The sequence below is a fragment of the Eptatretus burgeri genome, chromosome 1 (assembly GCF_056783735.1).
Source record: "Eptatretus burgeri isolate ZD-2024b chromosome 1, Ebu_testis_v1, whole genome shotgun sequence".
Taxonomy (NCBI): Eukaryota; Metazoa; Chordata; class Myxini; order Myxiniformes; family Myxinidae; genus Eptatretus; species Eptatretus burgeri.
The window spans coordinates 39821577-39836794 of NC_140961.1; the positions used below are offsets into that span (position 1 = coordinate 39821577).

Below are 15218 nucleotides of genomic sequence, written 5' to 3' on the forward strand. Positions count from 1 at the left end.
AAGAGAGAGAAAGAGAAAGAGAGAAAGAGAGAAAGAGAGAAAGAGAGAGAAAGAGAGAGAGAGAGAAAAGAGAGAAAGAGAGAAAGAGAGAAAGAGAGAAAGAGAGAGAAAGAGAGAAAGAGAAAGAGAAAGAGAGAGAAAGAGAGAAAGAGAGAGAAAGAGAGAAAGAGAGAAAGAGAGAAAGAGAGAGAAAGAGAGAAAGAGAGAGAAAGAGAGAAAGAGAGAAAGAGAGAGAAAGAGAGAAAGAGAGAAAGAGAGAAAGAGAGAGAAAGAGAGAAAGAGAGAAAGAGAGAAAGAGAGAAAGAGAGAGAGACTGAGGCAGAACATTTCAACCACACAAACAAATGTGTTGTCGGTCATCACAACCAAATTGAAGTTCAACTTCAACCACAAGCTTTATTTCAATGAGGGAAATAAATAATGAATCCCTGCTTTTAATCCTCGAGAGATTAATCATTGTATATATGAAAGTAGAGAAGCATGTTCAACAAGGCACCTTCATGTTATAGTCATATTAATAAATGACTGTGCCACTGATGGCGGATTTAAGTCTCGGTTCTCTGTTCGACCACAACCGTGGCTACGTGTTATGAATGTGGAAAAATCAAAGTAGCACGTCAATAAGAGCGTCCCACAAATTTTTCATGAAGTTGTAGTTTGTCAGAAAACTTCCACTACAGGCTGATTTACACCACTTCGAAAAAAAAAAAAAAAACTTCGAACACTTAGAAACTAGAACGGCATTCAGTGGAGCACATACCTCCGCCAGGATGAACAGTTTACATTTTGTATCCACTGATGGGCCACATCTGGATCTGGACCAGAACCAAAATCTAATCAGCTTGTTCTTGTCACTTCCCCAACCCATCCATCGAGTTTCGTGCGAATCCATTCATAACGTTTTGAAACATCCTGCTGCACTTCATATCGTTTTTGGCCCAATCTCTCAATGGAAAAGAATCACAAAAAATTCTCATATCCGGATCCGGATAATCACCAAAATCGATTCAATTCGTCCTTGTCGCACACCCAACCTGTCCACCAAGTTTTGTCCGAATCTGTCGACAGCTTTTTTGAGATATCTTGTTCACAGACAAATAGAGAAATAGACAGAAACAGTGCATGAAAACATAACCTCCACCCACCTCTGGTGGCAGAGACAATAAACAAACAGCAAAAACTGAAATAATAATAAGAAACATCGACAGTATCCTTCCAGAATAATATAGACAGCCCTGATTGTAAACAAACTATATTTTAACAATCTGTGTTATGAACAATCAAATGGACGTACAGATAGTGGACAAAAAATGGAAACAACTGGGTAAATGAGGGACACCAAGTATATAGAAAGCAACGGCAACCACACCGATTGGGCCCATGTGTTAATTAAGCAAATACAATCCCAGCATGCTTAGGTTCATATGTAAAAATGCTGCACAGGCCTGGTTGTCAAAAACTATGGCTGGCATGGCTGCAAGAGAGAAGACCTCAGTGACTTTGAAAGAGGGGTGATTGTAGGGGCGCATTTGACAGGAGCTTCAGTGACAAAGACAGCTCAACTTGCTGATGTTTCATGAGCAACAGTGTTGAAGGTGATGTTGGCAAAGGATTCCGATGGAAAGACATCATCAGCAAAGGGCACCGATGGGCGGAAACGAATACTCCAGGATCATGAAATTCGTACATTAACTTGAAGTGCAAGGTAAAGCAGGTGAGCACCTACAAATCAATTGACTATGAATTTCATCCTGGGGCATGAGCAGCCAATTTCATCAATAATGGTGCGCCGAGAACTCCACAGAGTGGGATACCATCATCGGGTTGCAGTGCACAAACCACTCATCACACCTGGCAATGCATGTTTGCGAGTCCAGTGGTGCAAAAGAGCACAGGCAATGGACTACCGAGCAGTGGAGAAATGTGATATGGCCAGATGAATCATCGTTCACCATGTTCTTGACAAAAGAATGAGTGCACGCGTGGCACCAACTGAAAGACTTTACAACCCTGAGTGCTTGGTTCAAACAGTCAAGGGTTCTGGTGGTTCTGTAATGTTGCAGGATGCAGTCATTCCCTTTGAAGGTAAGGTCAAGGCCAATCACTACTTAATAGTACCGAGTGATCATCTTCACCCCATGTTGCAGCATTATTTTCCTGCCAGGAGGGGTGTCTTCCAGGATGACAATGCCCCCATCCACATATCACATGTGGTTGCCCAATGGTTTGATTAACATGACACTGATGTTATCCATTTGTCATGGGCTTCTCAATCGCAAGATCTGAACCCAATCAAACATTTATGGGATATTCTGGAATGACACCTGTGACAATGTTTTAAACCTCCATCAAACAGGTGTCAGTAAATTGACCTTCTCGTGGAAGAATGGTACCACATCCTTCCTGCAGAATTCCAGACGCTGGTGGACTCCATGCCATGGAGCATACAGGCCGTACTGGGCGCAAGTGGTGGCCCAATGCCCCATTAAGTGACTTTATATTGGAGTTTCCATTTTTTGTCCATTACCTGAACATGTATTAGTATCTGTTAGAATGCCCTTTGACATCATCGAGTGCTTGAACCCGTGGAGGCATCGGATCAAAGATGATAGCCTGATGCAGGGATTCCCAAATGTGGAGCAGATTTTGTTGCAGGTTTTGCTTATTACTGGATAGGGGTCAGCTTTTCCGCAACTCTCGATCCATGTTCCTTGATGTGTTCAATGGCTTTCATGTCAGAAGTTTGTGGTGCCCAGGGAGGAATCTGCATCCCACTGTGTCTCTCAGGCAGAGGTGGTTATGGACGTATGGCATCATGCACCATCTTACTGCAGTAAATGTGTTCCATACTGCAAAATACCTTCCTGGTATACAAGAAGCCCTCTTACCACAACAACAGCAAGGCAGTTTGCAATACAGAACACATGCCATACATCCAGATCCAGAACCACATCTGCCAGATACTAATATACATAGTTCAATTTCCTGTGTTCACAACACAGATTGGTTAAACTTAATTTGCTTACAATTAAGGATGTTCATTTTATTAAATCAGGGCACTGTAGTGATCATAAATTATGATAACACAGGAATAGGGAGGGCATTTTCAAGAGTTATCGGCGGACAGACCCTTTCATGATACAACCTAAACACTTGCCTAATAATTATAGACGTCACAATGGTTCAAACTGAATATAATCATGGCATATTGTGGAATTATAGTTTGTAAAGTCCAGTGTCAGTCTGTGTGGAAGGACAGTTCCAACAATAATCCTCTGCCTTGCACTAATGAAGGACTAACGTCTGAAACGTCGGCTTCACCTTGCTTCTCACCGCTGTATTTGTTCATATTCTCTTGATATCCTTATTCCTTGTGCAAGGTACATTGATTTATCTCAATGCCCTTGTCTTTCATGTGTACACAAGCTCTTCCATGAATTTGAGTCCATCTCGTTACACAAACTAGAATGGCACTCGGTAGAGCGCCTACCTCTGGCAGGCTGAATTGGCTGGATCTGGATCCAGACCTGACAAAAAATATCATTGGTTTGTTCTCGTCACCCAACTCATCCACAAATTTTTGAGATATCATGCTATATATCATTTTTGGCCCCATCTCTCAATAGTGAAGAATCACTTGCCAAATTAAAAAAAATAAAATTCTCGTATCGGGATCCAGTTTCAGGTCTTCACCAGGATTTAATCAGTTTTTCCGTGTCACACACCCAACCTGTCCACCAAGTTTCGTCCGAATCCGTCCACAACTTTTTGAAATATCATGCTATACAGCACATCGTTTTTGGCAACATCTCTCAATGGTGAAGAATCACTTAAAAGATTAAGCCTGGTGCTGGCTTAACGGTTAAGGTGGCTGACTTAAGATCTTCAGGTCTTCACTTTTGAGCCCCTGTTGGCTGTTGAATTAACACTTGGTGGGGTTGACTCAGTCTGTCATCCTTCCAACGTTAGTGAAATGAGTCGCAGTGTACTGATAACACTGGTCAACACGATTTCTCTTGCATGGGGTTTTTCAATGGATTCTAGCTAACTTTTGGGTGCTGAATCCAAATCTGTCATTAGTTTTTGTCTATCAAATCAAGTTTTTGAACGATGAAAAATCATTATTTTGGAGAAAACAGCAATTTTACACTCGAAGTTGAAAAACACTGTTGCATTAGAAGATCGATGGATGCAAAAATGTTTACAATGAAAGGTACCGACTTCAATTACAATATTTAATCACACATTAACATATAATCTATGCTTGCTTGCACATATTTTCTCGATATTTTTAATGTATGAAAAGTTTACAAATTTCACTAAACTAAGTTAAATATATAGGTGGAAAAAGTTCCCCTTGACATGGTGTACATCGCTTAAATACAAGGCATCACTCAAGCTCAAAGCATTTTTCTGAGCTTTGTGACTTTTCACGACATTCAAAATGCAGCAATAAATGCAAAATTATGCGAATATAACAAAATAAGTACGGTGACTTGAAAGCGCAAGTATCCAAAGGCACAGGTGTAATCGTATTACAACATAGTAAACCTCCTCTTTGTGGACAATCTCTTATGTACAGCATCTGGGACATCCCTCATCAAACTCCAGCAGTAATCTGCCATCATATTTGAGTCCCAACGACCTTGATAACGTTCTTCCATAACTTTATTGTCTTGATGGAAAAGTTCACCCTGTTCCTCGCTTACATCTCCAAGGTTATGTGGAAACTCGCTCAGGTGACTGTGCAAGTAGTGCACCTTGATGCTCATTCTGCACCCCAGCCCTCGCAGACTAAGGAGCAGCTCCTCCGCAATCTCTCGGTAGTTGTCATCTTTCTTGTTCCCAAGAAAATTCTGCACCACATTAGTGAATGCATTCCACGCTCGAGCTTCGACAGCGGTCATCATCGTAACATAGTGCGAGTCCTTGAGTAATGTTCTGATCTGAGGTCCGTCGAATATCCCTGCTTTTTTCTTCTCGTCGCTAAGACTCAGAAAGTTTGAACATATGTAGCCAAAGCAGTCTCCAGTGTGATCAAGAGCTTTAACAAACTGCTTCATCAGACCGAGTTTGATGTGCAATGGTGGAAGGATGATATTTTTTTTCCGATCAACCAGTGGTTCATTAATGATGTTCTTGTCACCAGGTATCAAACTATTCCTTGATGGCCATTCCTTTCTCACCCAGTGCTCCTCCTTAGCCCTACTGTCCCAGTAGCATAGGAAACAAGGTTATTTGGTGTAACCTCCTTGTTGCCCCAAAAGGAAGTTCACCATTTCCAAATCCACACAGATCAACCATTCATGATCGTGGTACTTCAATCGTTCAAGTACAACCTTGGTGTTTGCATACTTCTCCTTCAGGGCCACTGAGTGTCCTATAGGGATGGATCCATAGATGTTCCCATTGTGAAGTAAAACACATTTCAAACTTCTTTTTGAACTGTCGATAAAGAGTCTCCACTCACTTGAATGATACGCAGGCAATCCCATCGTGAGAAGAAGCCCTTCAACATCATTGCAGTATACAAGTTGACCATCAGAGTCGAAGTACTTCCTCAGTTCTGCCTCTCTGTTGAGATAAAATGAGACACTTGTGCCAGGTTTGAGAAGGTTTTTCTCTTGCAGTCTGGAAGCCAACAACTCAGCAGATTGTTTTTGGCAAATTCAAATCTCGGATCAGATCATTCAATTCAGGCTGACTATACAGAGAAGGTTGATCAAAAAACGAATCCAATGGCTTGTACTCCGCATCTGCATCTTCATCATCATCATCATCGGATAAAGATGTGGATGAAATAAGTGCTTCCTCATCAATCTCTGCGAGCTCGGTAAAAACAGGTACAGGTATTTCATCACAATGAGGAACTGGCTGTATAGCACAAGGTATGCTGGGGTATTTCATGTATTGCTTGTTTTTCTTATTGAATCCTTTGACATTTACAAGGCAGAAGTAGCAGTCATCTAGGTGGTTTTTTGGTTCTCTCCAAACCATCGGCACACCAAACTTGAGCTTAGCATCCTTTCCTTGAGACCATGATCTCAGAGTTTCGACACAAGTCGTGCATACTTTATGAGGGGCCCAGTTTTTGTCCTGCTCTCCAAGCGGTACTTTAAAGTACGCACGGTACACTCTCTTGAAGAATGTAGTGATGTTCCGTCTTTGAGGTGCTAATGTGAAGCATCCACAGATATAGCAGAAGATATCTGGGTCGTTACAGCACTTTCTTATATTTGAAGGTGCAGATATAGCTGGCTTACAGCGTAAGGTACCAGGTACCGGTATAAACAACCCCACTGAGTCAGCTGTGCCCGCCCACTAAGAATCACGTAATACAGTAATGCTCGCGTCTCGCGAGATTAGGTAGAGTCTTAACAGCAGATTAGGTAGTCTTCACAGCTGCAAATCACAAATACGTCATAGACGTAAACGACTGATGCATACGTTGATTCTTTTAAGAGAATCAGACAATAACTCTACTTTGCTCATGGCAGGCTGTTTACCATAAGGGCTGTTTACAGCTACGGGTACTCGGAATAATCAAGCTTTTGCTGTTTTATCCCCACTAAGATTGCCAGACTGGATGGTCAACTTTTGTAAAAATCCATCAATATGGAGCACACAGATAGCACAAAAACTTGATGTGATAGAGCAAATCTGAGCTCAGATTTGGATTCAGCAGCCCAAAATTAGCCAAAAACAGTTTCCAAAGTCCATGCAAGAAAAAAAACAACGATATTTTTGTAGACCAGTGTAATAGAGAGCACATCAGCAGCACAGCCATGCCCCCAGAAAATTATGCAACCAGCAGCCACAAGCTGCACATGATAGCTATCCACTTAAAAAAAATTTTTTCAATCCCAATATCTGGAGCCAGATTTTCACCCAAATCAAATCAATTTGTCCTCGTCACACACCAAACCTGTCCCCCAAGTTATGTCCCAATCAGTCAATAACTTTTTGAGATATCGTGTTCGATATAATTTTGGATCCTGACCCCTCCATCCTGTATGCATCAAGTATGCACCGGACTGAACCCTCCCTCCCTCTTCTCCTCCATGCGTACATATTGTTACGGCTGTGGAAATTCGCAGAGCACCATATAGGTCCTTAGATCAGTTATGTCGATAAGTCTGTGTACAGACAGATTTCCCCACCGATGTCTAAGGGATTTATTCGTATGACCGGGCTGTGAATCTTCAGTTAGCCGTTTTTCTTTAACTATCGTTATTTTGGACCAACCGCCATTACGACCACCATAAAGCACCACCAACCACAACAACCATGATCACCACAACCACCTTCTCGTCAACCGCCAACATCCCCACAGACAACAAACAGCTGCCTTCACAACAACCACCTTAACCACCACACCACCCTCACGACCTCCACAAAACGCCAGCCACGCGACCATTTCAACGACCACCGTAACCATCACCCCGTTGCCACCGCAGCACAGTTGCGAGAAGCCTGGCATTCATTGGGGGAGAACGGACGACGGCCTCACCCCTCCCTCCCCCAATGGAAAACACGTGCGGAAAAGACGCCGGGAGAAAGAAAAAGAATGGAAAAGGCCCCGATTCGGTGAGGAAAACGCCCCGTTTCTGGAAGCTTCGCGCACGTGCTGGAAGGGAGGGGGGTGAAAGGGGGGGGGCGAGGCGCCGTGGATATAAAAGGGCGCGGTGAACGCGCGGTCTCTCTGAGTCTCTCTCTCTCTCTCTGTCGGTCGCTCTCTGAGTCGTCGGTTGTGGAGGTGTGTAGAAAGGAGAGGAGGGTGTCGTATCGGAGTTGTGGCAGTGAGTGGAGCCACGGTAGGGGCCTGGAGAGAGCAGAGCGCAGCGGAGCCAAGGCGCGCGGCCTGCCGAGCCGTGCCTTACCGTGGGTCATGGAGACGGGACGTCGCGGGTCGCCCCAGCGAGGTGAAGGTAGCCAGCTCGGTCTCGCGGAGCCTTTGCGGTCTACACGGCTCCGTGTTATAAAGACCCCATGGGGTCCAGTCTACCCCTCGTCTGTCCTGGGGTTTTTCTTTGCTTTTGAATGAACGTTGTGGCGCCATGTCTTCAAGTAAAACTGTTAAGTGTGTACATAATAAATAGACGGTGGTAGCTCTTTGTCTTGCTCGTGTTTTGTCCCTTACCCACATTTGCTTTAAATAACTGCATAACTGCATGCGTGTTTTGCATTGAGTGCATACACGATTGCATACGTGCATTGATTGATACATGACTGCATATGTGTTGTGTGTGAAATAAATGTGCTTGTTTAAATGTAACCCGTTCGTTGCATCCTCTTTCCCTAATTGAACTGCCATATTGCACTCGGAATATAGTTGGTTTTTAAATAGCCGGTAAAGTGATCGGGTCCAACGGGGCTCGCGATAACACCCCGCTCGGTTATCCCAAAATGGAGCGAGCTGCTTAGGCGGCTCGTGTCCCAGCGGCCCCGTTGAGGTACAGTCTCTCGGGAGTCTGCCCGTGCGAATAATTAGGTATATCGACAATTCGGCGATTGACCCTGCCGCGCGTGGGTAGAATATTGACTCGGCTATGGTGTGCTTAAAAACACACCCGTGGCTGGTTTCCGGCGTTGATCCGGAAAGCCGCAACTGGATTGTCCGTTCGGTGGGTGAGACGGCCGCTATTGGCTAAACGCGGTCGTTCGTACGATGGCGAGCGAGAATCCATAACAATATTATTACCTCTGCCACCGAAGGTGAAGGAGGTTATGTTTTCACCCCTCTCCGTCTGTTTGTTTGTCCGTTTGTGTGCAAGATATCTCAAAACGTTGTCGACGGACCCAGAGAAATTTGGGGGGCAGGTTGGGTGTGTGACAAGGACGAACTGATTAGATTTTGGTGAAGATCTGGATCTGGTGAAGATCCGGATGAAAATAGCTCCGCAAAGCGGGCGTAACCCATCAGCCCATGCATTGTAAAAGGAAGCGGTGATATCATGATGATGCAGTCAGTTAGAGCACGTTGGATGTCATATCAAAAATCAGACTTCAAGATGGCTACCGTGGCGGCTCGTGAAAATCACAGCACACCCATTTTCGAAAGGAACCTTCCTCTATTCAACCCCAACACACCCTGCAAAAATGCATTTAATCGGACAAGGTGTTCTCCTCGAAATCGACGGAAACCAATTTCAAGATGGCTGCCATGGAGGCCACATTGAAAATTGCAGCGCACTCATTTTCGAAAGGAACCTTCCTCTACTCAACCCCAACACACACTGCAAAAATGGATGTAATCGGACAAGGTGTTCTCCTCGAAATTGACGGAACCAAAAGTTGACGGACGCCTAAACACCGAAGTATGAACTTTGACCTCTGTGACCTTGAAAAGTGGGTCGAATAAAGAACCCGGGTTATATATCATGTATCCTCATCATATATACCTGTGATAAAAAAAAATTGGCGATGATCCAGCCATTCGTTCAGGAGAAATAGCCATTTTCTAGGTTTTCCATTTTGGCCCCCTGGTGGCCAAGCCGAGAATCAAATTGTGCTCGAAAGGAACCATCCTCGACCCAGCCCCAACACGCACTGCAAAAATGGATGTAATCGGACAAGGCGTTCTCCTCGAAATTGACGGAAACCAAAAGTTGACAGACGCCCGGACAACGCCTGTGACGACAATACCCCTTAGCCCAATTTGGGCTGAGGGGTAATAAAAAGTGATTCTTCACCATTGAGAGATTGGGTCAAAAACTACAATCATGTTACATGATATTTCAAAAATGTATTGGGCCCGATATGTTTTTGTGGATCAGGCATTACGTGGCAGAGGTATGCGCTCCACCGACTGCACTTCTAGTTATTATTTCATATGCAGCATATGGCTGCGGGAGAGCATCATTTTTGCTGGGGGCACAGCTGTGCCGCTGATGTAGTGCCCCATGCCGTACATAAATCAAAAATAGATTGCCCACTTCAGACATTGCGGAAACAAAAAGATACAGCAGACACGAGCCAAAGCTCTAACAACATTACATAACGACACAAACCAGGGCAGCAGATCAAGAATAAAGAAAACAAAACAAAGAGGAGATGATGAGAAGCACATGGGAGATGAGTGATGGAAGCCTAATCCTTCGAGCGATTCAGAACCTTTGAGTCACGGGTGGCAAGCCAATAGAAAGGGGATGGAGAATTTAAACAACAAAACTGCTTTCATTAGCCATGATGATATTATATACATTCATAGTTTGTAGTTCGTACAAATGTAAAGGGATCAGTGCTGTCGCAGATATCGCCCCCAACCCCCCCATTCGCTTTACTCATTAAATTGTTCATCAGATCCTGTAATGTTCCACACAGTTCATGTGTTGCACCTGATCCCCATGTTCAAACATCTTAGTCAAACTGAATTCGGATTTAATAACATTCAAAAGGCATATTTAAACAGCCCTTTGGAAGGAACAAAGGGATGAACAATGGCAAAGGAAAAATAGATTCATATAAAGAGGAGAAAGATAAACAGAAGATATAAAAGAGCCAAAGATGATTTTAAAACGAGAGAAAATTCCCCTTGACATCAGAGAAAACAGGAAACTCCACAGCAACTCGAGGAAAGGGTATTTAGAAGAAGCAAGGTGGGGGTGAGAGGTCGGGATGAGGGCTCGGTGAGATGAAAGGGTGGATGCTAATAATATTCATCATTACCCAGATAATTAATTAATTGCTCTATATAATCCAGTTCCTTTTGGCTCTGTGCTTGGCTGTATTATACTTTCAGCAGGGGTTTCAGCATCAGCCCTTACAGGCAGCCACTCATGTCATGAGGCAAAGGCCGTGCTCTACCCGCCTACTTGTAGTCGAGCACGTTGGCCACGTTTACATTACGCTGTCACAGTTGCAGAGGCAGGTCTATTACACTCAATGTACCTTTATTTGTGGGATTAAAATTTACTGTATGGGAGAGTGGGGTCAGTTGCTACAATGCACTGAACCCTAGCGGATTAACGATAAGATGTGACAAATATCTTCTCTCCATATATAATGATACTCGAGTGTATAATAAATATTATGAATACTCCTCCGAGAGAATTTGATCAAGGAAGCTGAAACTTTCAGGGATCCATGAGGGCACCCTGAAACCGTCTCTGTGCAAGTTTCGTTTGATTCCATACAGTTTTTGGGAAAACATTTTTTGCCAATCTTGACATTTTCTTCCTTTTAGGGGGGGGGGGGGAGAAGGTGTGCAATTGGAATTATCTGAGCTATACGACCACAATGTAAAATATATGCACATAATCGGTATGCATGTTTTTGCTTCACACACGTAACCCCGGTTATTTTCATTTTTGGGAGCATTGCAGCAATGCTGTGTTACCTATACACCACCCAAATAAAGCTATGAGTCAGAAGAATGTGTTGCATTCTTGCAACACGATCACCCATCGGGTGGGTATCTCCGCTCTGGTATTAATAATCATAAAGAAAATATCACGACCCCCACCCTGGCTGCTCCCGTAGGAGGTGGGTGCTCTTGCTTATTACAACCGGCGAGCCGAAGTACCTCTCATCTCTTGGATCCCATCACGGTTATGTCGGTTTTGGTCTTCGATTAACACTGAAAACGGCACTGGTAATCACTCATATGAGGAGATGATTTCTCAAGTATAATACACCATAGGTAGCCGACATGACCAATGACCTTTACGTATAAAATAGTTCAAGTGAGGGTCCATATACTTATTACACGCTCAAATGTGGTAGAATGTGATGTCTGACCTGCCCATCCCCATATACACCAACATTAAACGCACCGTCTCCGTGCGTACGTAATAAATAAATGGCCATTTAAAGCTGCTTCATGAGCTGTAACCATCGATTATTAATGAAATATCATATAAATAAAATAAACGACTGAGAGAAGAAAGTTTAAGGTAATTATGGTAGTGTCCGTTGACACCTGTTTTCATCAGTCTGTATATGACCATAGGTAGTCCTGCTTCTCCAGGTGTCTGACATTTGGCTCTCTCATGAGGTTTACCATTATTATTACCAAACACCAGTCGTATCGTCTTGCTATAACTGGACATTGTGATGAAGAAAAAAGGTGGCACTGTCACGTCCACAGAAAATTATGCGACCCACGGCCATGTGCTGGATATGAAAGAAGAAGATCATTTGCCTGTGCAGCCCCACATTATTGCAGCGCATCATTATACCTTAAGTTTTGAGACTGCTCTCCTTCAGGTCCTCTCTGATCATGTCCTCTCTGATCATGTCCTCCCTGATCAGGTTCTCTTTCAGTTGAGAGCTATTGGTAACAGGCTGCTTTGAACCTGCACCTGCCTCCCTCGCCTTCGCTAGTTTTACCGATAATGCCCAACCCCAATATGACCGACAAGGAACTGCCGCATCAGTAAATAATTCAAACCCAAGGAATTCAGTCGTTGTATGGATGGATGTGCATTTCTTTTTCATTCAAGACAAAATACAAACATCAGCATTCCAAAGATCTCCATTATTCTTGTCGAAGAAATGGAGAACAAAGTTCCGATGCAAAGAGCACGCGACATCATCGAGAGAAATGATAGTATACAGCAGATAAATACAACATCAGGTGAGCACTTGTACACCTTTTCACTTCCAAATAAGCACACTGAAATATTTGGCAGGAGAAGGTAAGCCGTATCGCATGGGGGTTTTCAAAAGCCCATGGGCACGTGTCCGGGCAGAACTGCACCACTCTTTATCAGCGCACTTTCCTAACAGATGGAATTAAATCTGCACCCAGAGAGCTTTAGCCATTTCTCAGGCGGCGATGGAAGGCAACCGTGCCAGGAAGGCTCGCGCTCCTGCCAATGCGGAACACTGCTGCAGCGTACTAACCTTGCAGAAATGATCATGATGGCCATCATCGAAGGCAGCTGTTGGGGTCTTGTTTTGTGCAAATGCCTCCCCACCCCCAAATCCTCCATATTCATCAAAACACCCACCCCACATCAAAAAAAATCCTTCTATTCTTATTCCTATGATTTGGGGTGAAGAAATATATAGCTATCGGTGATATAGATGATGGACGACTCGAGCAACCGTATTGGGATGGACTTGCAAACGCAGTGAGCCCTTGTGCATAAGCAACCCACCTCCTAAGGCGGTCTTCAAACAAGAGCAATAGGAAGAAAATAAAGATGACTGGTGACCCTGCACTTAACCTCCACTTCCACGAAGCAGGGTAAACAGTATAAAAAGGGCAATCAAGTTTGAATTAAGAAATAAAGCAATAATCCACCTATGTAATGGAGAACCTTGTGTTCATGGGGATGTTGATGGATCTGGCTCTATTCCCAGCCTGTTGGCATGGCCAGAAAAGCACTTTCCTTTGCTCATTACCCACCACTGCAGACCCTTTCCCCCTCCTGCCTACCCCACCATTTTTGCAGATATCTCTCCCTCCCCCCCCCCATGAATCTCATGAGATGTGTTTAGGAACACATTCCAGCTGAAGTTTCCTCAATGCATATTGATTCTTCTGAATTAGGACTTCCATCAAGCTTGAAGATCCCATTCTGAAGGCATCATGAACCGATTAAGGGGTCAGCTGCTAAGAATAAATGAGGAAGAAGAGTCATGGATACAATGACTGACAATATTGGCATTATCACAAGAAAAGTGCACATCCAGCTTAAATACAGAAAATGTCACACTGAGGTTGCAGGACAAGAAGGTAAACCAGTTGTAGCGAGGGTGTCAACATGACAAGGCGAGAGGACGACAAAGGGTCTCAGCAAACGGCCGGAGCTCACCTCCAGGTCATCGTAGCCGTTGTCGAGGAAAGATGAGGTGTATTGCGGAAGACGAAGTGCCTGAAGCCACGCTGCCACCACGTTGGCCGCCATGGTTGCTCTCTGGCTGCGCACCTTTGCCTTCCAGAAGCTTTCTGGGTCTTCGACCACGTCTCACTGATAAACTCTTTCGACCGTAGTTACCCTTGAAAACTTCGTCATTCGTTCAGTGGAGCCTCTACCTAGTTGGTGTTGCGTCATGTATATTCAAGGTTCACCACCTGAATCGATGATATGTCGTCACAACCACCTCCACTCCACCAAGACCACAAACCCCAACTCTTTCAACCTGCCCTAACCCCTCTCATTGTGAAGCAACGTCCCACATGCCTCCACCTCCATCTTCGTCGTGACCTGGAGGAAGTCTCCACCGCCGTGACTTTATTTCCCCCTTCACTAAACACTCAACCGTCTGTAGTTGCTTCACCGATGAAGGTCCTGAGGACAAATCGATATCGACAATATGGAGCTCCCCGATGTCTGGATCCTCTCAAGACCGTCGTCCATGGTCGTGTCCCATCGTGAAGGTGGACAGGTACACCTCGTCACGCTCACAGCGTTATCTGGATCTATCAAGCCATGGTGACGGTGACTGTCTGTGAGATTGATCTCATTATACGGACATCCGTTCCTTCAATGGACCTTGTCCCGAGCTCTGGCTATCTGTCCTTCCTTGCATTGTACATCATGGTATCTGCTCCTCTCCGATGTGTGAGCAAAGCGAGGAGGTGTGGGAGAGAATGGGGTGGGTGTGGGGACAGGGGGAGGGGGGGAGTAGGAGGAGGGAGTGAGCGAAGAGAAAAGGTAGACGTAGACACAGACACAGACAACCAGACGGACAAACTAACGAATAGGACAGAGATTTAATAAAGCTCAAATGGACGGTACACGCACGTCTCCATCTGTCGGTTTCTGTCCCCCCCCCCCCTTTTACCTCACGGAGTCTCGTGGATCATTCGAAAGCTTTTTTCCTTCAGTTATTCAATCCCATATTCCTTCTCTCGAGCTTGAGTTACAATTTTAAAAACACCCACATGATAATACCGGAAGATACGCTCAATATTTGGCGTTTTAAAATATCGTTTGTAATTATATAAATGAATGACGAAACAGACCGCCCGAGCCGCCACTCGCGAGCTCCACGTGAAGCTCATCGAATGAGCCTTCTCTTACTCGATTAATGTTCGTTCACCGTACGATGCGGAGAAGGAATGAAAACGACTCCATTGAAGTGCGAGTCGGAAGAAGACAATGGATGAGGACGTGTAGCGCTTTATAAGTCAAGCGGCGATTGACATTCCCAAACTAATGGTTCGACGGAATCCAAACATAAAATCGGAAACTTGGAATGATGGAGTAAAAAGGTAGAAATCCACAGGGATCGGTGGTTTTAAGAAGAAAACCACATCCACCGAG

General features: G+C 44.4%; 1 protein-coding gene across 9 annotated transcripts in view; it reads right to left on the reverse strand.

The window, feature by feature from the left end:
* The window catches only part of LOC147034304 (SAM and SH3 domain-containing protein 1-like), a 137544-nt gene extending 122795 nt beyond the window's left edge, over positions 1-14749 (reverse strand). For 7 of the 9 annotated variants that reach the window (XR_015057886.1, XR_015057885.1, XM_085880288.1 and 4 more), the window contains exon 1: positions 13764-14748. Coding sequence is in view for 7 of the 9 variants with exons in the window: in XM_085880288.1 (XP_085736414.1) it covers positions 13764-13856 (93 nt within the window). In the remaining 2 variants the exon portion in view is untranslated. Of the gene's footprint in view, positions 1-13763 lie in introns of all 9 variants that reach the window. The other 2 variants (XM_085880291.1, XM_085880285.1) reach the window with 2 other exon arrangements.
* Between the last annotated feature and the right edge of the window lie 469 nt (positions 14750-15218).